Below are 27,997 nucleotides of genomic sequence, written 5' to 3'. Positions count from 1 at the left end.
TGATCCTCCTTGAAGGGGGTGGAACGTTTTTTTACCGCCATTACATGATATGCAAATTAGGCAATGACATCATTTAGGGACTTCTGGCGACTTTTCGTACAGCCAATAGCTACTTTCCTTACTATGGAGTTGGCAACACTGCGAACGTAGCGTGCGCATTCTAAAAATAGCTCACAGATGGTGAGCAGGTACCGCGGTTTTGAACTACAGTATTGAATTTGACAGAAAATAACAATGAAACGCCAGCAGAAGAATAGTCTAATGAGTTGGGTGAAAAAAAAGACAGGAGATGTGAGTTGGTTTATTCAGTAAAGCAGCTCAGGATAATTGGATGTTCTGTCTACACCTGTTGATGTGAGGCTAAGATTGAAGGATTTGCTAGCTTGATGCTACCGGCATTTAGCGGCAGTGACTCAACAAATTGCCTCTTAAAATGAGTTCAGTAAAGTTAGAACGATAATGGCAGATTCGGATTTCACGGATCAATAACTCATGAACAAAACGTTATTCAGACACAAATTGCATCTCCTATGTACCGTGGTAAGGTTGACAACGAACTACCAACACATGTTGATAAAAAAAAGCCAATATGCGCCGTCCTCCGAGCTGGACACATTAAATTGGTCTCTTTCCGCAGCCGGAGAAGAAACAAGTGCTCAGCGACCGTCTGCAAAGTGCAACTCCGAAAAAAGAGAATACAATAATATTCAATCACTTCACTATTATACAGTATATTTCTACCAAACTCACTACACACATCAATAGTCTCCTGGTGGTCAGACTACAGCAGAGAGTTTGGAAGAATGTGCTTTTGAATAATTTTGTTGAATATTTATAGTGTAAAATATTCAATAAATATGGTATAACCTTCAATAACTTCACTATTATACAGTGGAGTGCTACCAAACTCACTACACACATCAATAGTCTCCTGGTGGTCAGAATACAGCAGCGAGTTGGAAGAATATGGTTTGGAATAATTTTGGTGAATATTTATAGTGTATTATAACATACTGTATATACAATGTTACACATTGTATATAAAGTATGTTATATATAAATTAAGACATGAAACAACTTTTTCATTAGCTATGAAACAGTAAAATGGTCACAATCTTATACCCAAATGCAGCACTCGAGAAACCAAGGAGTATTGGTAATGAACTTTATTGGTAATAATACCAGAACAGTATCAGCCGGATGATGTGCAGGCAAACGAACCAGAGGACAGCGGGCAGAAGGTGAGTCAGGGCCGGGCAGAGGGTCAGGGAGCAGGCGAGGCGATCAACAGAGGTACAGGCAGGTTCAGACAGCAGGGAAGGCAGGATAGTCCAAGGACAGGCAGGATCAGGGATCAGGCAGGGTCGGAACCGGGTAGGCAATCTAGTAACAAACGCGTGAAAGACTAGCATGAAGGCAAAGTACGATCTGGCAACGGGTGTGTGTCTGGTGAGGGTTTAAATACCGGCAGTAAAGCTAATGGGTGAAAAAGAGAAAGAGAGTGAGCAAAAACATGGGTGTGGTTAACAGGTGAGACAGGTGAATGGAAAACTACTGGTGAATGATGGAGCAGACTGTTACAAAATAAAGTTAACATTGAAAAATAAAACATTTCAGGCTTTTTACCTATCTTACCGTACAATATTAATGAACAAATCTACAATATAATGTCAGACATGGAAAACATCATGAACATCTGTGACTACTTTAATCTGTAATTGAAAATATATTTTACATCTTAATTAAGAATATAACAATTTAAAACTATGGACAGTTGATTATTCAGTTGCCCAAAATCTTTAGCAAAGCTTTTTTCTGGATTTTTGTTTGTTTTGTACAAAATTCACCTTTTAATTTTGCCGATTTCAAATCACTGGCTGGGCTGGATTTTCCCCCACATGCCGTTTGTAAGCGCACTACTTCTACTGTGGTAGTAGTTCAAACTACAAGCCTTACCTCTCCAAATCCTGCTACCTCTGGTAAGAGTTACACAAACTCACCTATAGCCTCTTTAGTTTGGGAGGATACACAAAACACAATACCGCAGGGTATTTCTTTTGGGTATTCGTGCAGCAGTCATTCCGAGGCACTGCGTGTGAAACCATCTTCCACAATTTTCACACTGAACCTACTTGGGGATAAATACAACAAAGATATTAAGAAAATGTAAAGTGTAGGACACTTGTAAAGCAGGCATATTCATTTATATTTTATAGAGATTATACTTTTTTTTTTATATATATATATATAAATACTTGTTGTTATTCAGGTTTATCTGTACTGTGCTAAAACTTTAACAAATTATAAGAAAAACAAAAGGAAACCTGTAATGCATAAAGATATACAAAATGTCATTACTTTTATGTTATTCCTGAAATCTAACTCCAGATGATCTATATATTATCTACTATTCAGATTATCTTCTGGAGTTTCAAAACAATTCATCATTTAGTCTCACCCAAACAGCATCAACAGCAGTTGTGGGCAGGTCCTCAATTCCACAGAAGGAACAGAAGTCATCCTTTTGAAACTGAAAAAATAACAGGCGTATTACTGTTCAATTTACAGGAAGCTATCCATATATTCATTTCATATTTTTGGCTAATACCTGATCCTTTGAGAATTTCTTCTGCCATGTCTCTTCGTAGATGTTGAAGACATTGTTTTGATGACTTGATGTGAAACGTCTGTGGAATTTTCGGAAATTCCTCCACTGTCATCTTGGCCATCTGGACAGATGGTAAAATAACATGACGTTATGACTTGTTTTTGAATTTCCCTTTAAAATAAAATGCTTTATTATTAATGAGCACAACATGTTGCATTGAATCACCTGCATGACAAAGGCTCCACAACTGGTGGCATCTTTCTGAAAGGTGTGGGTTATCTTTCCAGGCTGCCATTTGATGTTAACCCAGTCCTCTTTTCCCAGTCTGTTCCGGCGCATCTTGAAATACTCTCTATAGAACAATAGAAAAAAAAATGTAATTGGCACTTACTCTTTGCCTTTACCAAATGTGCGTTTAACCAATGTATTTCCTGTAATATATTTTATATTACCCAAATTTGTAACCAGCCTTTCTGGAGTCCTCAACTTCTGGTTTGAAAGGGCATGGAGGTACTGTTTTAAAAAGTAGCATACCGTATAATTAAACCAAACCTTTTTCAAAATGTCAGCAGCAACAATAATGTATCAGCTTTTCTTCAAGAATGAAAACTACAGTTAACTAATAGATTCACATTATTAAAATCACTTCAACTGTTAAAAAAGCTATTAAAAGTAACACTAAAATAATAACTACCCATTTTAAATGGGTATAATTAAGACTTAAAAGTATTGAAATTATTAAAGATGTCAGATCAGATGAAAGAAAGTTGCACAATTTGGGGACAGAAGACTCAAATCTTTAGTGGAGCAGTAGCGACCACCAATGAAAAATGTTTGAATGAGTACTTATTTTGGACTACATTTTTATATTGTTTCCCTATGATATAGATGAAGACATTCAAACTAAAAGAAGCATTTTTAAATCAATCCTGAGGCAAAGATGAATTTACAAAATGGGGCTGCATGAGATACACATTTTAATCTTAACTCTGTCACAGTATATGAGTAATGTATTACAATATTTTGTAATAGCAATGTATATTTAGTTGTATGCATTTGAAAAAATGTAATCATAGATCTTCAAAGTAATAGCTGATTAACTTGAAATGTGCAAACCCTGAGCAAAACATACATGTTGTAAAAGCAGCTACAGTATTACTACACGAGTAGCTGTATACTCACCACAAACTTCCAGTGCACATTTCTTATATTCACAAATCCAATGGCTCCATCGTAAAATTATTGAAGATGATGCCATGTTTATTGAAGATTTTACATTATAAATATTCCTCAAAATTATTCAAAAGCACATTCTTCCAAACTCTCTGCTGTAGTCTGACCACCAGGAGACTATGGATGTGTGTAGTGAGTTTGGTAGAAATATACTGTATAATAATGACGTTATTGAAGATTATACCATATTTATTGAAGATTTTACATTATAAATATTCCCCAAAATTATTCCAAACCATATTCTTCCAAACTCTCTGCTGTAGTCCGACCACCAGGAGACTATTGATGTGTGTAGTGAGTTTGGTAGAAATATACTGTATAATAGTGCTCCGAAAAAAAATTCCGACGGAACCCGAGCAGCACCCTGCCAAGGCAGTAAACCTAAGGGAAACACTGATATTATTAGGGCCTGAGCACGAAGTGTGCGAATAACTATTGTAATGCTTAGAATTCTTATTAGGGCCTGAGCACGAAGTGCAAAGACCTATTGAAATCGTCAGTATTATTAGGGCCTGAGCATGAAGTGTGCGAAGACCTATTGTTATTCGCACAATTCTTATTAGGGCCTGAGCACGAAGTGTGCGAAGACCTATTGTTATTCGCACGATTCTTATTAATATTCCTCTGCTGGTAGATCCTGAATTTGAGGGCTTTACGACGCCATTCATGCAGCAACATTTTTCACGGACGGCAGGACCGGTGAAAAATTCGACATTCTGGAGTTGATGGGTTAAACATGCTCGCTAGCGCCACCTATATGTAAAACATTTTTGAAAAATATACATAGTCGCACCGTAAGTCGGATGGACCTGACATTTTCCGCACTTATCCGGGTGGACCTGTTCTACATAAAGTTCTCTTGAACCCCTAAGCTCCGCCTACTTTGATTTTTTTAATTAGCATAATGTTAAAAACAGTGAAATATTATCCTAAATTTCAATTTCGGTTTTATCAACACCAATCTTAGAATGAAAGCATCGGTGGAGGGTCACACACATTAACATATGAAATGAGCATGTTCAGGTAATAAATATGGCTGCCATTAATCAAAACGTATTAGCAAAAAGGTGTGGCTTAGAAAGAAATGCTCATAACTCATCAACAATGTATCCATTCACCACACATTTTGGTGGATACTTTCAATCTATGTTGGGGAATAGGCACACCAAAGCATTTTCATTTTGGAGAATAGGGGGCGCCAAAAACACCACCAATTTATAAATCAAGAACGGATGGCCAAAATAAAACAAACTTTTTTTAGACATACTCTCGGGGTGACTATGAACTGATATTTAAAGTGTGGAAACAAATGCAGAATGTGGGCGTGGCCTATGACAATATTTTACATTGCGATAGCATAAAATGAGCTTCGGACGCAAAACTTGGCGCAGACGTCAAAGCCCACAATCTTTTCACGAATTTAAAAGAAAAACGTAATTTTAAAAAAAACTGCTCACTAGCGCCCCCTATTGTGTGGTAGTCACATATAGTTTCTCAGATCTTCACGAATTTTGGCACAGACAATCGTCATGGAATAGCGGACATATTTCGAATTTGCTTCCATTAGCCTCGCCCCCGACAAAGTCGGCCATTTTGAAAAATGTGCGTTTCTCATGCATTTTAAGGACATATTTCCGCTCTTCTCCTAGGGAAATGATCGGAAAAATTCCAATCCAGGACAAGTTCAGCCCCTATCCAATATGATGCTTAATTGAGAAGCACATTTTTGATAGCTCAATTCTGGCGGTCGTAAGCTTACCGCGAGTACCCAGTTTTTGACGATTTACATGTCACAAATTAATCCAAACTACTCGCATACAGTTTTTCTGATATTCGCGAAACGCTGTATATGCATTGGTCTTATGAATTTGTACATATTTCAAATTGCCTTTCATTAGCCCGGCCCCCCCGAAAGTTGGCCATTTTGAGAAATGTGCGTTTTTCATGCATTTTAAGGACATTTTTGCGTACTCCTCCTAGGGGAATGATCGGAAAAATTCCAATCCAGGACAAGTTCAGCCCCTATCCAGTATGATGCTTAATTGAGAAGCCAATTTATGATAGCTCAATCGTGGAGGTCATAAGCTAACAGCGAATACACCATTTTTGACGATTTACATGTCGCAAATTACTCCAAACTACTCGCATATAGTTTTTCCGATATGGACGAAACGCTGTATACACATTGCTCTTATAAATCTGGACATATTTCACATTGCCTTCTATTGGCCCGGCCCCCCAGAAAGTCGGCCATTTTCACAAATTTGCGTTTTTCATGCATTTTAAGCACATTTTTGCTTACTCCTCCTAGGGACATGATCGGAAAAATTCCAATCCAGGACAAGTTCAGCCCCTATGCAATATGATGCTAAATTGCGAAAAAATAGTTGCTAGCTCAAACGGGGAGCTCGTAAGCTAACGGAGAATGTACCATTTTTGACGATTTACATGTCACAAATTAATCCAAACTACTTCATTTCCATTTTTGGAAACATTTACAAAGTCGCACCGTAACTCTGAATGACCTGACATTTTTGCACACTTACTCGGGTGGACCTACTCTACATATTATGTCCTTGAACCCCGAGGCGTCGCCTACTTGATTTATTTGTAATTAGCATCAAGTTAAAAACCGTGAAATATTAACTTAAATTTAAAATTGTTGTGTTTCGACTCCAAACTTAGTATACAGCATCGGTGGAGTGTCAAACACATTACCGAAGGAAATGGCCATGTTCAATTGATAAATATGGCCGTCATTATTCTAAACGTGTTTGCAAAAAGGCGGGGCTTAGAAAGAAATGCTCATAACTCATCAACAATATATCCAAATAACACACATTCTGGTGGATAGGTTCAATCTGTATTGGGGAATAGGCACACAAAGGTATTTTCCTTTTGGACTATAGAGGGCGCCAAAAACACGACAAATGTATAACTCAAGAAAGGATGGACGAAATTAATTTAATTTTTTTAGACATACTCTGGGGGTGAGTATGAACTTATAGGTAAATTGTCGCAACAAATGACGAATGTGGCCGTGGCCTACGTTTTTTCATGGATATTAAGCACATCAACTCTCTTGCACACACACACGCACACACCGCCTCTGCTGGCAGCAAATTCAATTATAACATACACCTATACACTCCACAACACACACCTACTCACTGTACAACACACACTTACAGCTCCTAAAGCATATAATAAATATAAGGCTACAGCCCTTGTATATTTCATTATGTGAAGCATTATATGGTTTCATGAAAAATCTCTACTGTTTACTTGTATATATCTACTAAAGCATTCAAATAAAGTGTAGGCCTGTTACATACAGTATATTATTGCTGTTGTCACTGTAAACATCGAGTCTGAATGAAAGCAGTTGTATTAAAAAAAAAGTAGCCTAACATCCAGGGGAGATGTGATTAGTGAGTAAACAAACAGTAAAGGGCGGAAAGTCTGATGCACATTTGATCATCTTAAATAACTTGTAATCACAACGGGAACAGTTTGCAGAGCTGTGCTTCGTTGACATAAGTCCAGCCATGCGTCACGCCTCTTTTAAACATCACTGTTGCCTGAAATCGACTCCGGAGGATACATCCCTCGGTTATAGCTCCTCCAGAGAGACTCCTCTCTCCTCTCTCCTCTACATCAGTCTACCGTCTGTTATAGCTCCTCCAGAGAGACTCCTCTCTCCTCTAAATCAGTGTATCCTCGGTTACGGCTCCTCCAGACAGCCTCCTTGATAATTGATCCTCGACGAGCCTTTAGAGAAATTTGTTTTCCTTCGAGACGGCGCGCCGACATCCGTTTCCGGCTCGCTGCCGGAGGACCTGGGAGTTTGGGACGCGAAAATCATAGAAATGACAAACGGCTCATTTCGGAGGACTCGCGCAACTCTGCTTGACAAAGGGATGACCGGCAAACCTCCCCGACAGGCGCACGGACGCGAAGGCCCGCCCACAACTGCGTGCACGTCTGGGACCGCAGTTTTAATTAGGGCCTGAGCACGAAGTGTGCGAAGACCTATTGTTATGCTTAGAATTGTTATTCTTATTCTTCTCGTTCTGCGCTTTCGACCTGTTTTTGAGGGGGTTACGACACTATTCATGTAGCGACATTTGGCAACACTTCCAGGGCGGGTGAAAAATGTAACATTTTGGATTCGGTGGGTGAATTTCAAACTTGCTCTCTAGCGCCACCTGTAGTGCTGCGTACTGGTACGCCGAACCGGTACTCGAGAAATTTGCGCTGAGAAAAGACGAAAAACATTGTTTTGGCTTCTGATATGGCGGCCATTACTGAACTCACGAAGTCTCGCAAAATATCGCAACTGCTCGCGAGATCTGTGTGACGTCAAGGGAAGCTGGCTTAGACATAGTGGACACTGACAGCATGGGATACTGGTTGCCATATATGGTAGTGTAGCTAAGCTAACTCCTTTCTATGTATGGTGATATAGTGTCTGCCGAAAGAGCAACACTTCACCCAGACAATGTCAATATGCTGTTGTTCTTGAACAAGAACACATAGACTTGTACTCTTGCATATTGAGTCTTGTATGTACATCACTATGTATGTAGTTGTGTTGTGTAGTTAGTAACACATGTAGAGTTCTAGAAAAGACATGGTGTAGACACAAATTGGAAGGGGGCACAATAAACCTGACGAGTTTGAATTTGAGTTGATTATGATTTTTTTTTAAATTGATAATTAGCTCACAATAAGTTCACTTTAGTTGCTCACACAACTTGACACAAGTCCGGACTTATAAGTCCGGACCTGAACCTGAACCTCTGGACTTGAGTCCGGACCTGAACCTGAATGTGAGTCCAGGTACACAGCACTAGCCACCTGTGATAAATTGTTTTTTCAAAAAATGTACATAGTCGCAGCGTAAGTCTGACGGACCTGACATTTTGCACACTTATCCGGGTGGAGCAGCTCTACATATTATCCTCTCATATCCCGAAGCTCCGCCTACTTTGATTTTTTTTAAATTAGCATAATGTCAAAAACAGTGAAATATTAACTTAAATTCCAATTTTTTTATTTTCCACACCAAACGTATAGCACAGCATCAGTGGAGGGTCAGACACATTACCGTAGAAAATGAGCACGAGGTGTGGAAAAATGTGGCCGACATCAATCAAAACGTATTAGCAAAAAGGTGTGGCCTAGACATAAATGCTCACAATTCATCCGAAATGTATCCAAATATCACAGATTTCGGTGGATAGGTTCAGTCTGTTTTGGGAAATAGGCACAAAAAAGGCTGTTCATTTCGGACAATAGGGGGCGCCAAAAACACAACTCATTTATATCTCAAGAACCGATGGACGAAATAAATATATTTTGTCATAGACATACTGGCAGGGTGAGTATAAACTGAGATTTAAAGGGTCGCAACCAATGAAACATGTGGGCGTGTCCTATTCAGTTTTTTCTCGAAATCGAAGGGTTAAAAAATGTACCGAGCCATAAGTAGAGGAAAAAATGAGTTACGGCCTTTAAACTCGGAACACATGTCACAGCCCACAACCTTTTCCAGACTGTACAAAAAAATTGTACGTTTGAGCAAATACGGCTCAGTAGCGCCCCCTATTGTGCTGTAGTCAAATATAGTTTATCCAATCTACTCAAAGCTTGGCACAGACATTCCTCATGGAATTGCGGACATATTTCAAAATGTCTTCCATTATCCCCCATAAAGTCGGCCTTTTTGAAAAATGTGCGTTTTTGGGCGTTTTTGCGAACTCCTCCCAGGGAAATGATCGGACAAATTCCAAACCAGGACAACATCAGCCCATATCCAATGGGATGCTAAATTGCGAATTCATAGTTCACTGCTCAAACGGGGAGCTCGTAAGCTAACGGAGAATGTACCATTTTTGACTATTTTAATGTCACAAATTCGCTACAATGAGCTTCGGACGCGAAACTTGGGACACACGTCACAGCCCACAACCTTTTCCAGACTGTGCAAAAAGATCGTACCTTTTTGTACACCAGCTCAGTAGCGCCCCCTATTGTGCGATAGTCACACAAGTCATGTCTTGCCACAGACATTCCTGATGGAATTGCGGTCATATTTCAAAATGGCTTCCATTAGCCCCGCCCCCCAGAAAGTCGGCCATTTAGAAAAATAGGCGTTATTCATGCATTTTAGGCGCATTTTCGCAAACACCTCCTCGAGAAAAGATCGGAAAAATTCCAGTCCAGGACAAGTTCAGCCCATATCCAATATCATGTTAAATTGCGAATAAAATAGTTGCTCGCTCAATCGGGGCGAACGTAAGCTAACAGAGAATGTACCATTTTTGACGATTTACATGTCTCAAATGACTCCAAACTACTCGCATATAGTTTTCCAGATATTCACGAAACGCTGTATACACATTGCTATTATGATGGCACACATATTTCAAATGGCTTTTGATTAGCCCACAAAAAGATGGCCGTTTTTCATGCATTTTGAGCACAGTTTCGCACACTGCTCTAAGGGAAATTATCAGAACATTTCCATTCCTGGACCAGTTCAGACCATATCCATAGCCATGCTAAATTGGGAGTAAAAACGTTGCTAGCTCAATCGGGGCGGTCGTAAGCTAACAGAGAATATACATTTTTGGGCGATTTATATGTCGCAAATTACTCCAAACTACTCGGATATGGGTGTTCCAATATGCAACAAACGCTGTATATACATTGCTCTTATCATTGCGGACATCTTTCAAATTGCCTTCTATTCTGCCGGACCCTCAGAAAGTCGGCCATTTTGAAAGATGTGCAATTTTCATGCCTTTTCTGCACATTTCTGCTAAGGCCTCCTAGGCAAATGGCCGGGAAAATTACATTCCAGGACAAGTTCAGCCCATATCCAATGCGATGCTACATAGCGAAGGAGTAGTCAGCCGCTCAAACAGGGAGCTCACAGCCTAGAATGTACAATTTTCCAACATTTAGATGTCAGATAAGCTACTCTGCCTTCCACATCATCTGTCTCTCTCTGTCACACGCACGCACACACACACACACACACACACACACACACACACATACACACACTCACTCACACACTGCTGGCAATGATGTTGAGTGTTAGTCCAGCAGCTCCCTTTGCTGGCGGCACATGCAATTACTACAGACACATATACACTCCATAACACACACATACAGCTCTTAAAGCATATAATACATATCAGGCTACAGCCCATGTATATGTTATGATATGAAGCACTATTTGGTTTCATGAAAAATATCAACTGTTTATTTGTAGATATCTACTGAAGCAGTGTTTCTCAAACTTTTTCATACCAAGGACCACTTAACCAATAAAAATCCAAAATCACATCCTTATTCTAGAACAGGTTATTAATCGCCTGAAAATGGCACAAACAAGTGGCCACATGTGTGATGAAGGTGTAGCGCTGGGCTATATCATGCAATCGAAACTTAAGCTCTCTCCATTGCGGAGATATTCCAGCAAGAGTGCGGAAAACTTAAATTTATTTATTTATTTCAAATGTGAAATGTTACCAATATACTCACGGACCACCAGTGGTCCGCGGACCACACTTTGAGAAGCACTGTACTAAAGCATACAAATAAAGTGTGTAATGTAGGCCTGTTACTTAAATTATTGAGAGATATATATTATACACACTGTTCTGCTTTCTGCACTGGCCTCAGCAGCTGTTCTCACTGTAAATGTCGGCTCAGAATTAAAGCAGTAGTATTAAAAACATACATAGCCTAAGATCCAAAGGAGATGCGTTTATTGAGTAAACAAACGGTCAAGGGCAGAACATCTGCACAACCCACTGCACCGCACGCCACGGTTAAGGCTCCTCCAGACAGCCTCTGCAATAATCGATCGTCGACGAGCCTTTACAGAAATGTGTTTTCCTTCCAGGCGGCGCGCCCACATATGTTTCCCGGTCGCTGCCGGGATGGTGTCCTCACTTGCTCCGTCTTCTGTTGAGCTTTTCGTCTTTTTTTTTACGTTTTCTGTGGCATAATGAATGTTGTGGGGGTTTGGAAGCAAACACCATGCAGTTTTAGGTGGGTTCTGAGTAGTTAGAATAGGATTTTAGTAGGAATTGCAACCGTGCTGGGGAGTGTCAGCCTCTCAGCTCAGCGCCATAACCGGAAGCGTGTTTTTCCTTCCCTCCCCAGCTGTGTCTTGTCCTTGTGATTAGTCTATATTTATTTTAGTTTTAGTTTTCTATTGGTACCGTAATTTTCGGACTATAAGCCGCACCTGAATATAAGCCGCAGCAGCGGCATACCACTCTCGGTTCCACTTTTACTTTTGCGCGCTACCTGTCTCACTCTTTTCCGAACTCCAGCTTTTCCTGCTGGAACCCGCCGCTTAAAGGTGGGTGTCCGCGGACCGGCCATAGAGCCCATAGAGTTAAAGTTGTTGGCCGTTAGCTGTAAAAGTCCATAGATTAGCCGCACCGTTATATAAGCCGCAGCGTCGAAAAATAGGGAAAAAGGCGGCTTATAGTCCGAAAATTACGGTAATTGTCAGATCCTTGTGTGTCTTATGTGGGAGTGGGTAATATAGAGTTTTGTTAATTTTGTTTCGCCTAGCCTTGCCTGAATAAAGGTATTTTTCATTTGGACAGTTGTCTGTCTGATTTTGGGTCCGACCTGCTCTAAACCCTAATTGGTACAATTAGCAACACACATTCAGGGCTATCTGGAACAAACTAAAGCTTTAACATTCCTCAGCTAATGCCGACAGGGGCATGTCCAACATCCTATCAGGCGTTTTTTTGGGTAGTCATGAGTAAGTGCCAACAACCCATTGGATAAAAATAATCTCACATTCACTCTTAACAACCTGTTGTGCCCCAAGCCTGTTTTCTAGGTCTCAGGCTCGAAAATGACATTCCCAGAACAAATGACTATAACTTCACTTCTAAAAGTGGTAAATTAATAATCTTTTTTTTCAAAGTAATTATAAACCTATGAGTTGGATTTAGAAGAGTCAGAATCAATATAGATTTGTTTTATTTTAAAGTAACTTCAGATTGAACATAAATGATAGTGTCCGTCCAAAAAAAAGAAAAAAGCTTTAGGAATCCAAACGATAACATATAATAAGTACCTTGTATCAAGATTGATGCAAAACAAGTGACATTTGACCTTTTCAAATAGTTTTAGCAAAATAAAAACACTTCTCGGTCATTTGGGTGGATTTTCCATATCTCTTGCCCCCCTCGGTCGATTTTGATGATTGACACCTCTTTTTAACCGTTAGAGCCAATAGAATCGAGGTGAAGTTCCTAAAAATTCATCTATACATTATCCATTGGTGAATGAGTGATGCGTAGCCAGAATACCCAAAACCGGAAGCCGTAATACACTCTGGTAGCTATCATAGCAGCTATATATGAAAACTCCGTTATTGACATAAAAATGGAATGATGGATTATCAGTAATCATTTCAAAGTGACCCAGACTCATTGAATTAACCTTCAGCCACGTTTTTCTCATTTTAATGCCATTGAACACAACTCAGTGATAGGGGTGTAACGGTTCACAGAATTCACGGTTCGGTTCGTACCTCGGTTTGGGGGTCACGGTTCGGTACGGGTTCGGTACTACAAGAAAAAGCACAAAAAAAGTCCCAAATGCATAATTCCAGGTTTGTTGTTATTTATTTTTGAACAGTAGTGCAAGTTTCAGTTTAAAAATAAGGAACTTGAACATTTTGAATAATTAACTGTATTACACTGTTAAAAACAAACCACAAACAGTACCACACACTCAGATGGCCATATTATCTATAATGGCTGATGTCAAACAAAAAGGTTTCATCAAGCTGTAAAACTAAAAATAATGTCTTCAAAATATTACATCATAAATAATAAAAAAATGTTTCAAGAGCGCATAGCCGTTGAAATATATATGCCAAAAGCTTCCGTTATTTATTTTGGTCTCACGGCTTTCATGTCTATTGGTTTATTAAAAACAGCTGGGATAAGCTGTTGTCTTTTGCCGGGCTCCGGTGATTGGCAAATCTGGGTGATGCCTTCTGATATGATTTAGCATGTTTGGCGTGTGTTACCATTAGCATACCGCACCGCTATCGAACAACGCCGACACACCGTCCTCGTCCGATCCACCACTCACACACTTCATCGTTATTGTAGTCCACAGGGAACCCGCAACGTTCCCACAGCTGATTTAAAAGAAGCAGGTGGGTTCTAGCTCCTGTGTGTTATCTGAACTCGCCATACTAACTTTTCTTCTTCTTGGATTTTGTTCGTTTTGTTGTTGTGTATTCGTCGTGTGACTGCATGTGCCGAACCGTGACGGTACGGGACGAATACGGATACCGTTACACCCCTACTCAGTGATGATACTTATATTTCGCCGGTCGGGGCATGGGGCTTTTAATCTAAGGACGAGTAGTTAGAGCAAATCATCTTTACTCAAGGTCTACTTGCTAAGTATTTTTATTTTTTGGCCCTTAACCGCATCAAGGATTAGTCTTTAGTAAATTGAGTTTCCACAGTTGTCATAGAGTTGGTTTACTTGTCATCATGTCAATCTAGAATAGGATAGTGCACCTCTAGTTACGATTATTTTTGGCACATTTTGACTATACTTAAATTCTAGGAAATAGAAAACCATTCTTGGCCCATCGTATCAAAAAAACCATTTTCCATCATAGCTGGTGTAAAAAGTACACATATTGTAAATTGTACATTTCCCCTCTGTGGGACAAATAAAGGTATTCTGAATCGTCAGCACACAGGGATTGTTGATGAGATAAGATTTGGTGAGGGAAGTCAGAAGAAGAGGAGCAGTGTCTTCATGCTCCTGATATTCTCCTGAAACATCTTTGTTACAGTGAAGGCAGGATCCTGGTTCACAGCCGGGCCCGGGACACGTGTCTGGAGTTATCAGGTCACAACCAGGAGGTCAACTGCCTGGATGCTAAAGGGGGACTCATCATCAGCGGATCCAGAGACCGAACCGCCCGGGTCAGATGTGTTTGATTTGCTCATTATGTGACGTCTATATTCCATAACTGTTACAGCAAGAGGAAGACTGAAGGACAGAAACCTCATTGCTTTATAAGAGTGACTGTACAATTCCTCAGATTTCATTTATCAATATTAATTATGCTCTATATGTGCAAAACATAACATGACCCCAGTCAGATAAAGTATGGATAACACAATATGTCTGGTGATGTATGCACGACTCAATGTGCTTACTGAAAACGTTTGTTTCTCTAGATGTGGACTTTGACTTCGAGCCACCCCAGAGACACCTTCCCCATGTCTGACAGAGTGTGGTCTGTTGCCATCAGTCCCACATTGAGGTTAGTCTTTCCTTGACATCCCTAACAAGAGTTTTATTGTCAGGAGCCTTAAAGAGGTTGCTAAATGTGTGTGTGGAGGTAGTAAAATGTTTTTTAAATGTAATTGTTAATACATGTTTACAGTAGGGCTGTCAGTCGATTAAAATATTTAATCGCGATTAATCTCATGATGTCCATAGTTAATCGTAAATTAATCGCACATTTCTTATCTGTTCTAAATGTACCTTAGAGAAATAGTTTTTAATACTCTTATCAACATATGAGTGGACAAATATGCTCTATGCAAATGTTTGTTTATTATCATTGGAACAATGAAAAATATTCTCCTGAATATTTTCAATACAACAAGCTGGAACCTCTCTCTCTCTCTTAATGTCAGGGACCAAGCAGTAAGGCAACAGAACACAGGAGTGGTTTGAATAAACTAGGGTTTTTATTTACCCAAAAGTCCACAGAAAACGTCATACAATAACTAGGCCTATAAAAGAGGTCAACAGAAAATACCTCAAAGAAACATAACAGGTGTTAACTGAACAAAACTGACCTCCTACAATGAAAAACCAAGGAACCTATATAGTGGCTTGGCCCAACCAAGTTGAACCCAAGGGATAATTAATAGTCACATCATGCACAAAGGACACTGACAAAACTCAAATCCCCCCTTTGACATGAAAGCAGTTGGTTTGTCCCAATCTGTCCCAATTAGCTCCTTGCAGGATTTATGAGTCCTCAGCGCTCGGCCACGCCCTTTGTTGAACCAGGAAGTAACCTCCCCCAATGGACATGGTAACTCAGGAGACAAATAAAGTAATGAATACAAACAAATACTTGTTAGCTGTGCTAAAATGTTTGAAGTAATGTCGGATTACAATCAAATAAAGAGTTTACCATTTAAAGCAAATGTGTGGTGTTAATTGGCATGTTTTATTGTAGCTGCACTGAAGCAAACCTACTGAAGATGAGGATGCAATGTAGTTGGTTTACCCTGTGTGGCTGTGGCCATCATACTTACACTCTCTCCCAACCCTGTCTACTTCTTTGCACTGAGCCAGTTGCTCAAACAGACAAGCCTGTTTACAGTTGTCGGCGAAATGCCGCTCCTCTTTCTTCATCTTCAGTCAAAGCTTGAGACATTCCCACTCTGGGTCAAAGAAATGCGCTGTGATGTGCAGTCGACACGTTGGATGCGATCCGAATGATCTAACACAGCCCCTCGTTCTACACAATCTTAAGCTGTAGCCACCCATTTAGCTACGCTGTTAAAAGCTTGCTGCTCGTAGAAGTGTCCAGGCGTCTCCCCGACAAACTTTCAAGCGTGGTCTGCCGCAAGCGAGCGGCAGGAGCAGGGCTGTCAGCATCAGCTGTGTGCTTGGCTTGCGGTTTAAAACAGCTTTTTTGTATCCATATCTCTCGCTAGAATCTCCCACCATCGAACTAACAACAACAACAACAACGTCAAGCCTTTAGGCTCTGAAACTAGGGGGCGGGCCGAGGACAAATACACATGCGTTAATTGCACATTAAAATAATTAGTGGCATTAAAAAATGTTTGCGTTATTAACGTGTTAACTTGACAGCCCTAGTTTATACTTTACTTTTTTTATTTGTATTCTTATTTTGCCAGTATATATTCCATGTGTACTATCTGTGGTTATTCTGTTGCTGCTATTACACGTGAATTTCCCTACAGGGATTAATAAAGGTCCATCTTATCTTATCATCTTGTCCTCTCTGAGAAGAGCAGGCAGACTCCTGAATGAAAGATATGACACCAGCACCACAATGTATAACTGTAAGCTCAATTACACCCTGTTTTAGATGGTGCTTATCAGACAAACGTAAGCTGGATGTGGGAACTGTCTGTTGAGCAGTGTTTGTGGGGGGTCTGTGGTTGAGATGAAGGCTGGGTGAACGCTGGCTCTGCCTCCCCAGCTGTGTATCCTCAGGTTGTTGCTCTGTGCTGCTCTGAACGCTGTGAGGCGGCTCACAGCTCAGTCCCCTCAGAGTCCACTCAGTTACCGGATGATGAGGTACATGTTGTCCTATTTCAATATGTGGGCTTTGCGTTCTTTAGCTGGTCTGCTCTACTTCTTCAAGGGTTGATTTTCATTATGCTGTCTTTCTGGCTGTTGGGTTTAAGATGTGTGAGTTTTTATTATTTAATTATTAGATGTTCATTATATGTTATTGGTAACTGAGGTTTTTAAGTAGTTGGTTTGCCATTTCCTATTATTTTCAATATTATGTTTTTCATTTAGTGAATAAATTAAATCATATTAACAAGGACTTTACGTTTGTTTATCTAACTTAGTAAAATGTGAAGGTCATAGCAATAACTTTACTCCAATCCAACAGAATAGACGCAACTAGAGAATGCAATTCCTGAAGAAATTGCTAGTGGGAATGCTTTATGCTGAAAAGCTGACGCTAAACTGCTATGCTGAAATGTAATGTGTAAGAAGAAAGTGGCGAATTTAGATTGAAATGATACATGAACACTGGGGGCTTGAATATGTGATAAGAGAAGAAAATAAAGTAAAAAGGCTTTGAAAAGCAGCAGAATATTTGAACTGCAAACTTCTGAACTAACTTGATGGCGAATGATCTGTCGCCATGGCAACGGCATTTGATGACACCCCATAATACGCTTAGATGCGTTGATGGCTGCATCGTTACCAAACCTGTGAAGTTTTGGGGCGTTTGGAGCAGTTTCACTGAAGTTATGAGAAAACCGTGTTTCATGGCGAGCATTTTGTTGACATGGCATCGGCATTTGAAGAAATCTCAAAACTGTCCCATAGATGTCTTCACGGCTGGACTGTTAGCACAAATGTAAAGTTTGAGCACTTTTTAAACATTTTCATAGGAGTTATAGCGACATCACGTTTTATAGCGAGGGATATAAAAACGTTTCCATGGAAACGGCATATGGTGAGATCTCAGATTTGGCGTAGAGCTGGTAAGGCATGGACCGGTGATATACAAGTGAAGATTGGGGGACGATTGGACCGTGTCGATGGGACTTACAGCCACATCGTGTTTCATGGCGAGTGGTCCGTCGCCATGGCAACGGCATTTGATGACACCCCATACTACGCTTAGATGCGTTGATGGCTGCATCGTTACCAAACCTGTGAAGTTCTGGGCTTTTTGGAGTATTTTCACTGAAGTTATGAGAAAACCGTGCTTCAAGGCGAGCATTGTGTTGCCATGGCAACTGCATTTGAAGAAATCCCAAAACTATCCCGTAAATGTCTTCACGGCTGGACTGTTTGCACACTGCTATCTGAAGTCTGCTGCTCTGAGCATGTCAGTTGGAGTGATGACATCATCGTGTTCCATTGCACAGGTGTTTATAGTTGAACTAACGAGGTGCCTAGACTTCAAAGGCTTCACTGTTCTGAATGAGAGATGAACCTCTTACATGTGAACGTTTTGTGGAAGAACCGTAACATATATCTGTTAAATTTCAAAACGTGAAGCATGTCAAGGAAGTTGAGTATCTGAAGTGTAATCTTTGTGTACTTTCGGGTTAATAATGCGGCCCTTTTGGCAGTTTAACTAAAGGTGTGCGGCTGCTGCCGTGAGGAAATATCTGCCTGAAATTACAATGAGCTTTAATGGAGACATGTTGAACGTTTTTGTCACTTCATGCCCTCAAGAGGCACTTTGTTTAATTATTTAGCCCGCCTTAACGAGCTGCGCAATGTTGAAGTTCAAATGTTAAAAATGTGATGTATTATGGGATGTATCTCTGGAATTATGAAAGTTATGAATGAGAAAAGTAATAGCCATCGATTCCCGACCGAGCTGAACGTTTTGATGTTTGAACTGAGTTTCTGCGATGTTCAATGCGGGAGGAGAAGCGCGGCAAAATACCGGCGGCATAATAAAAATGGTGTGCGTGGAATAACAGTTAGTTGGAATGCTGTTAACAGCATTCCCACTAAATTACATTCATCCAATGTCGGAAGTATTACCTTTTAACAAACATTGTAAAGCTTTTCTTTCATTTCAATTTGAGTAAAACAATGGAGATATAACATTGTATTGTTTTCTTTTTACGCTGACTCAGATATAATGAAAACACTACGTCAGTCGAAGCTCAGCTTTGGTAAGGAAGAGACAGGACAGGCAGAGAGAGAGAGAGAGAGAAAGTGATGGAAGTCAGGGAGGAACTGCAGGTACAGTCACACAAAATAATGTAGGCTTAATAACCCCATCTATCTATCTATCTATCTATCTATCTATCTATATATACAGTATATATATCTATAACAATAGTCTTAATTTACAATAGGCATAATTGTAAAACAACATACATCTATTGCAGTTATGATGTCATAATAACATACAATTGTATAAAACACAATTTGCTTACATCTTTGTTCTCTTTTGAGAATCAAACAAAACAGATTTAAATGACAAAAAGAATGCAAACAAACAAGTGAAATTAACTAAATGGCTGAATTGCTTTTAATTCACTGGCAGGAGCGACAAGTGAGGAGGAGCAAAAAGTGAACAACGAGGGAGAGATTGAGCAAAGAGAAAGAGAAGAGGACAGAGAGAGTAATGAACAGGAAGAAGACAGAGAGACTCAAGAAGATGGAAGAGAGGCTGCAAGTTATGGAAAGGAGAGAGACATGGAAAATGAATGTTGCCAATGTTTTGTGATCATTTTAGCCTCTTCTGCATGTCCACATCATTAATAGCAACAATCAACTGATTCTTATGCATTACACTTTCAAAAATAATTTATGCTGACATTGTCAGCCCACTGACATGGTTATAAATTAATATATTATCCAATTTGTGAACCCCCATAGGACTTAAAAAGCACCTAACTAGAACATGAAAATCCCCCAAATCTCGGGGGGTGTCCCCCGAACCCCCCTAACATGTTTGGACCTCTGTATTTAGGAAATCCTGGATACGGCCCTGATTGGACATATATGCGGAACGTACAAAAAAGCGTCTACTTCTGCACTAAGGTAGGACACTGGTTAATAATATTGTAGCATGTTCAAGTAACCAAGGGATATAGTAGTTCTCAAATAAGTACAAGATGTGCACAGTTATGATAAGTTTTACAGTTATGTAATGCACTGTTGTTGGGGGGAGAGACCGCCCCTTCCATATGAGTGTGTGTGTACGGCGGGCATGAGGCGTGCATCACGGGACGAGTTGTTGCCTCAGCCCCCTCCTGATGGAAACTACCTCTCACTGACCAATGACCTGCTTAGTTGTTCCCGCACCCCACGCAATAGTTGGGACTGTGTACTGACGTCAGTAAAAAAGGTGTGCCCCCCCAAGCTCAAATGTCAAACTCCGCCTATGATTTGTACTCTCGGTGGGGTGAATTTTTGGTCGATTTGAACATGTTGAGAACTCAAAACTGCCATTTTTTATCCTTTAAATGTCAGCAATTGATCCTCAATACACCTCACAAACAACACCAACATTGTCCAAATCGGCCAAGCCATTTTTTAAGCTATTTTCTGCAAATGCAATATAATGGCTCCTCGGCAGAGAAGTATATCAGAGCATGCTCCTCACACATGCCTGGTGCCCCTGTTTGTGGGATCCCTGCCTCACAGCCTCGCTCAGATGTGAGGCACATTATCCACATCATTAATTCTCCAATTTGCTGGCTGAAATAGCAGACTCAGCCCCCTCCTGATGGAAACTACCTCTCACTGACCAATGACCTGCTTAATTAAAACTCTTCTGGAAACAGGTGTCACTGATAAACCTCACCCTGCTGTCTGTTTAAGCACAAGCCTGACTAAAAGTCACACAGGACAGAAAAAATCGAAGGGTTGGGAGTGTGCTGTACTGCATGTGTCTCATGGCCACTGTTCAGGGATATAATAGTCTTACTCCTTTTTTGACATTTTTACACAGGCTGTCAATCGATTAAATATTTAATCGCAATTAACAGCATGATATCCATAGTTAACTCGCGATTGATCCAAAAGTAATCACGCAAAGGTCACCTATTGTGTAAAATCCACTTTTTCATGTATTTTATACATAAAGATGTATATAATATATAATAACTATGTAAAGAGATTCTGAAAGTACAGGAACCAACCTCTATTTGTCCTGATCCATTTATATAGAAGCCTGTCTGAAAATGAGCTGATCAGATTTTGACCACTTTATGATGGCATAACGATTTTTTGGCTTGTGTAACCATTAGCCAATCACCAACCAAGGTAACCCCCCCCACCACCACCACCTTATCACCTGAATCTCCTCCTAGAAAACCATTGTGTTATTTTTAACCAAATATCTCTCATGGGGCTTTCACACCAACGCGGTTCCAGGGCCGGTTCGGAGCTAGAGCCTTAAAAGCACCGTTTTTTCCTGTTCACACCGCAGCGGAGCTGCCTCTAAGCTCCAGAATCCGGTTCGTTTCAAGTGGGATTCTGTTTATTTGTGCCTTACTTTGACTATCCGTTCGCTGTCATTGATCATTGTGGAGAGCAGGCAGACGTTTTGTTTTGTATTATGGCAGCTATCGGATGGAATCAATACATGGGCTGCACAGGTTGTCATGTCCGACTATCACAAGTAGAATCATAATGAAAAATACGCTTGTAGAAAACGGCTTATGCCACAATAGGATAGCAACAACAAGTAGTCAAGATATTCATATTCAAGCTCACCCATTTTATGGGAGAAACTTTAATAACAGCGTTGTGATGCCAAACAGCATCAATTCATACTGAAACACATTCACTTATGGGGAGTTGGGGATATGTATCAGCTGCTTGTGTGACAGTCAGACAGTGAATACTTTCGGTAAATGCCGCTGAAACACATTAATAAACAATGAATCACGGCACTCTGGAGAAAAGTATAAGGTTGGAGAAGTCGTTATTTAATTTAATCTGGCTTCCTATGGTTAAAAGCAACACGATCATCGGCCCGACACAGTCCCCCGTTGTTGTTGTTGTTGTTGTTGTTGTAGTGAGCGCCGTAAGCGCCGTAAGCGACGTAAACGAAGTAAACGGTGACGTCATGACGCAGCAGCGGCAGCACCAGTCGGGCTCTGGGCGTTGTGAACAAAACGGGGGCTGAAAAGAAAAACCGGTTCCGATTTCTAGCACGGAGCTAGAACGGGAATCGCGTTGGTGCGAAAGCCCTATCAGAGGGGCGTGGGGAGTGGCTCCTTATTTTCATATAAAGTAACAGACTGAGGCTGCAGTCGAATAGCCCAAAAATCAACCCCTATCGTCTATTCCTATCGTCTATTCCTTGACCTCTGTGTGAAACGCCACAGGGTTAAGAAATAGTGGATAGAAGGAGAATTCAAAAGGACTCAGGAGATGAGACTGTGGTGCTTTGAAAATACGACTGCATTTTCACTATCGACGTATTTATGATGCGCCAGTGGACGTCATAAATGTGCGTCTGCTGCTGTGGGGTAACTACAGTTTTCTATACAACGGACTACATGGATGTATAATAAGAAGGGCGGACTACTGTAAACGCATCTAGATACTTTGCACCGTGCTCTGATGGTGCTGTTTTAGGCTTTATGGACGTGGACAACAGAGAAACATAAATTTTTCATGAACGAGGTTGTAATTGAAATATAAAAGGAAAGTGAAACTTATGCTCGTCACCCTCTCGCTCCGGTCCACATTAATACAAATGATCCCAATACGTATGATGGTATGAAAATATCTTAAAAATAAATACAAATGTATTTATTATAAACGTGTTAGTCCTTAACATCTATCACTGTGTATATCACCATTCAAATATCTTTTCAAAGTTTAAGAAACCCCACACAGCTCAGTCCGGCAGTGGCTCAGTCAGTAAGGGCTTGGACTGTGAGCCGTAGGGTCGCCGGTTCAAGTCCCCAACCAGACCTAAATATGGAGTGTGGACTTCTACTTGGAGAGGTCCCAGTTCACCTCCTGAGCCCTGCCGTGGAGCCCTTGAGCAAGGCACCGGACACCCCCCCACTCCCATTGCTCCCGGGCGCTGTACAATAGCTGCCCACTGCTCCTATGCTAGACTCCTGGTACTAGGATGGGTTAAATGCAGAGGCCAAATTGCATTGTGTGTGCGCTGTGTGCTCTGCATCTGTGACCATTAACGAGGGTTTCATCCCTCCCATTCTATTCTATTCTAAACACTGTGAAATGTTGACTTTATTTGATCATTTCAGTAAAAAAGTAACATTCATATTTCGCCTTTTGATTGTTATAGTGTTGAACGTTCAAAACAAAGCACTTTGGCAAGTAACCATATAAGCAGGGGTGCACATAACTTTTTTGGCCTGGAACTCAAAGGAGCACCTGGAGATGTGACTTGGTGCTCACCAAATATCGCGACCCGTCTCGCAGAATGAATAAAACAGGGATACATGGATAACTTATTGCGATATAAAATGTATTCATAAATAAATATGAATTAACACATTATGGTGTGTGTGTTAGTCTGTATAATCAGTAGTGTAGGTGAGTGGATGTGTGCAAAGTATGGTGTGTGAAGGTGTTGGATGGAAAACAAAATAAAATAAATCAAATTACTGCTCTTGTAATTAACACTGTTCTAAAACACACTGAAATCAACTGACATCCTCACATCAATCATCTCTTTAAGCATTGAATGTCTGTTCTTTTAACACTGAAATCAATTGTCATTTTTTTAAGCACTGATGAAGAATGTGACTCTCTATTCTGTTAACACTGAAACACTGAACAATAACTCAAACTGACTGCCCTTTAACCACTGCAATTAAATGTTGGTTCTGTAAACACTAGAACAAACACTGAAACACTGAAACATAACTTAACTGACTGCCCTTTAACCACTGCAATTAAATGTTGGTTCTGTAAACACTAGAACAAACACTGAAACACTGAAAAATAACTTAACTGACTGCCTTTTAACCACTGCAATTAAATGTCGGTTCTGTAAACACTAGAACAAACACTGAAACACTGAAACATAACTTAACTGACTGCCCTTTAACCACTGCAATTAAATGTTGGTTCTGTAAACTCAGGATAAAACACTGAAACACTGAAAAATAACTCAACTGACTGCCCTTTAACCACTGCAATTAAATGTTGGTTCTGTAAACACTGGAACAACTGACTGGCTCTTCTTTCAGCTCAGTTTAAAGCTACAATCTCTCCATTTATCTTTTTATTCTACAAGCTGGACATCATCATCCTCACTGCTCTCTTGACTGCTGCTATCACTGTCCTCAATTTCAACCATGGCAGCTGCTGATGTAGGCCTACTCCTCTCCCTCTGGTTGAGCCTACGATCAGCTGTTTGCATCCACAAGTCAATAGCCTGCTTTGGGTCAAAGGTCTCTGTTGTCAACTTAGACAGGTGGATGTGCATCAGGGATGACAGGCGACAGTCTGACAGGCGGGATCTGTACTTGGTTTTAATAATGTTAAGGTGTGAAAATCCTCTCTCACATGCAGCACTGCTTAAAGGCAGTGTAAGGGACAACACAAGGACTTTCTTAATGTTAGAGTAATTCTCTGGATTGCCTGTCTTCACAATGTTGACCAAGTCATACACAGAGGAGGCTGCTAAACGTTTTCCTGCTTGCTTTAAACGCATCCATTCACTTAGAATGGAGTCTCTGTCAACAGACATAATGGCCTCATAATTCTGGAGGATGCTTTTAAGTGTTGTGTTGCCAAAACTGTGGAGGTCTTTCCTTTCCTGAGGCCAAGTTGAAGGATCAAAAATTAGAAATTGGTCACATGACTTGAGGGATTCATATCTGGTTTCAAACTCTTGAATTAAACCCCTCAGTACATTATTCTTGTCCCTGTCAGCATCAGCATTTGCAACACTTTGTTTCCTGTACTTCCCATCATCACTATCAAGCAGAAGTGTCAGCTGGCCAACAGCTACCATGAGCTCATCTTTGCATTCACCGATACTCAGCTGATCTCGCTGGAACTTGAGAGAGAGCCCCTGTAATATCTTCCCAATATCAAGCATGTTGGCTAGGAAACAGTGAAAACGCTCTGTGCAGACATGCTTTAGGTCACTGTCATCACTTTTAGCCAGTTGTATTTTAATGGGAGGTAATAGCCTCCATATTTTTAACAGAGTCTCATGTCTCCAAGCAGACCATCTAATGTTGTGAAACTTTCCCAGTTTTACAAAGTCAATGCCAGTCTCATCACAGTGTTTCTTTAGTTGTGCTGTGTTAGCGGCACCCCTCTTTTGCAAATAAAAGCGTAGCAAACTGACAACGGAGCGATTAAAAGACTCACAGTATGGCACCATGCGATCGGCTGATTTGGCGCAGTTCTCCAGGGTGTGGGCTGTACACAGAATATGAACCAGGGAATCCCCGACGTCCACTATCCGGCGTAGTTTAGGGATGACGCCGTTGTATACTCCCACGTTGACAGCTGCTCCGTCTGTACACACCGAGACCAACTTTGTCTTCCACTCATCCGCTAATCCACATGCATTAAATAGTTGCACAAGTCCGTCAACAATGTCCTGTGCTGATCGTGCTGCCCCCAGATTAATTAATCCAAGGAAATTCGAGTTTAACTCTCCGTCGCTTGACACAGACACAATGTACACAATTTCCTGCTCAGTTTTGTTGATGTCTTCTGATCCGTCAAAGAGCAGACCCCAGAATTCTGCTGCTTTTAATTTTTCAAACAGTTCCGTGCTGATTGTCTGTGCAATAGTCTGCATGATGCGGGATCCTCCTTCTCTTGAATGATACGCAGTCCCGACATCAACTCCAAGCCTCTTAAACAGAGGAATGTCCTCTTCATACGAGCGCATCGGCCGTGCGTGTTTAGCTTTATGAAAGGCCAACAGAAATATATTACTGAGTGCCTGACGCTGTTCTTCGTTAATTTTGTCTTGCCACCTATCAAGAGGGCGACTCCGACCCTGTCTGCTGCTGTTTTCAATTGTTTTAATGATGTTCACGTGCTCTTTGCTTTTCTCATGTTTTTCGAAAGGTGGGTGACTGAAATTATTTGTCCCAGTATAAAACGCGCTGTTTTTATCTGCCAGATTAGGATGCTCACGGCATAATTTGCACCACATGTCGGTGCGTTCATCATTGGATTTAAGCCAGCCCACCTGCTGAAGCCACTTTTCAGAAAAAACATGTTTTCTTTGCGAGTCAGGTGGTGGTTCAGTGTGTTGTCTCTTTGGTGGTGGCGGTCCTGGAAAACCAAAAAAGTTACTCAGCGTTGCTTGCTTTTTGGACATTTTAACAAGTGCCTGCAGATAGTGTCACGATTTTCCAAGTGCCGCTCGCTGCAGAGCCGAGATCCAGGGGCGGGGCTGAAGCGCTAGGTCCAGGGGTGGGATTTTCAGGAAGAAATTTCCTAGTGGCCCCAGCAGTTGGTGCGCAAAAGCGTTTCCCGGGGTTCATCTGGCAGCGCATCATTCAATTTCGGTGCGCATGCGCACTGGCGCACCAGTTATGTGCACCCCTGCATATAAGTTGTAAAATGCTTAAAAGGTTTAATCAGTTGTTTCCGTGAACGGCCGAATGTTGTGTCACAGTAAATGTTGCAGCCGCAAGGTATTGTGGGACAGAATTTTCTCCTCTCCTTTCGGTAAGGGAGGTCCAGTGGTTCCTAAGCTAAAGGAGGTTATAAAGGAAGTTTCAAACCTCCTTTCCTATCATCTAGAGAATTTGAACGGCTCTTATCATGGCTGCCACTGAGGTACTTCCAAGTCATTTCACTCCGTTCGGAAGGTTCCTAAGCTAAACTGACAATTCGACTGTAGCCAGAGAATCAACACTTTTGAAACAGGACTGAAACAGAGTGTCAGGATGCGTTAAAAAAGGTAGGACCCAAATGCAGAATTTAACAAAAAGCGAGCTTTATTCAATCATAAAAGCTGTGGCAAAAAGGCAGTATCCAAAATATGAAAGGGAGGAGGACCAGACAAAACACAAGAAGGAAGACAAAACACTGAATGAACAGACTTACAAAACCCATAACCAGACAGACAACACTAAAACCGTGACGGGGGCAAGGCAGAGACCATGGATGGGGTCTCGGGCGGACGGCCCGGGGGCAAGGCAAAGTTAAAAAAAGGGGGACTCGGGCGGACGGCCCGGGGGCAAGGCAGAGTCCAAGGTGGGGCGAAGGCCACAGCGGGCGAACTCAGGGGGCCGGGCTCGAGGGCGAAGACCGGGCAGGACCCGGTGTCGGCTGAACAGGAACCGGAGCCGGTGGGACAGGCTTCGGCAGGATCCCCCACGGAAGAGGACCAGGAGTTGGCAGGACCCCCGGCGAGACAGGTGATGACGGGGCCTCCAACGGAACAGGACAAGGGGATGGCAGGACCCCCGGCAGAAGAGTTGACGGCGGGACCCCCAGAGGAACAGGACATAGGATTGGCAGGACCCCCGGCAGGAGAGTAGTCGGTGGGACCCCCAAAGGGACAGGAAATAGGGTTCGCAGGACCCCCGGCAGGAGAGTAGTCGGCGGGACCTCCAACGGGACTGGACATGGAGCTGGCAGGACCCCCAGCGGAACCTCCAATGGCACAGGACATAGGGCTGGCAGGACCCCCGGCAGAAGAGTAGTCGGCGGGACCCCCAACGGGACAGGACATAGGGTTGGCAGGACCCCCGGCAGAAGAATCATCGGCGGGGCCTCCAACGGCATGGGACATAGGGTAGGTACTTGAGAGGGAACTCGAGAGGAGCCTCAAGAGGGAACTCGAGAGGAGACTTGAGAGGTGACTTGAGAGGTCACTCGAGAGATGACTTGAGAGGTGACTCGAGAGGGGACTCGAGAGGGGACTCGAGA

General features: G+C 41.5%; 1 protein-coding gene across 2 annotated transcripts in view; it reads left to right on the top strand.

The window, feature by feature from the left end:
* Positions 1 to 27,997, top strand: part of fbxw4 (F-box and WD repeat domain containing 4) — a 101,263-nt gene that overhangs the window by 14,548 nt on the left and 58,718 nt on the right. For both annotated transcript variants that reach the window (XM_079686296.1, XM_079686295.1), the window contains exons 4-5: positions 14,718 to 14,850; positions 15,109 to 15,194. In XM_079686296.1, coding sequence (XP_079542422.1) covers positions 14,718 to 14,850; positions 15,109 to 15,194 — 219 coding nt within the window. The remainder of the gene's footprint in view (positions 1 to 14,717; positions 14,851 to 15,108; positions 15,195 to 27,997) is intronic.

This window comes from Notothenia rossii (assembly GCF_949606895.1).
Source record: "Notothenia rossii genome assembly, chromosome: 6".
In the NCBI taxonomy this organism is placed as follows: Eukaryota; Metazoa; Chordata; class Actinopteri; order Perciformes; family Nototheniidae; genus Notothenia; species Notothenia rossii.
The sequence above is the reverse complement of the archived record's forward strand: the minus strand, read 5'-3'. Positions and strand labels throughout refer to the sequence as shown.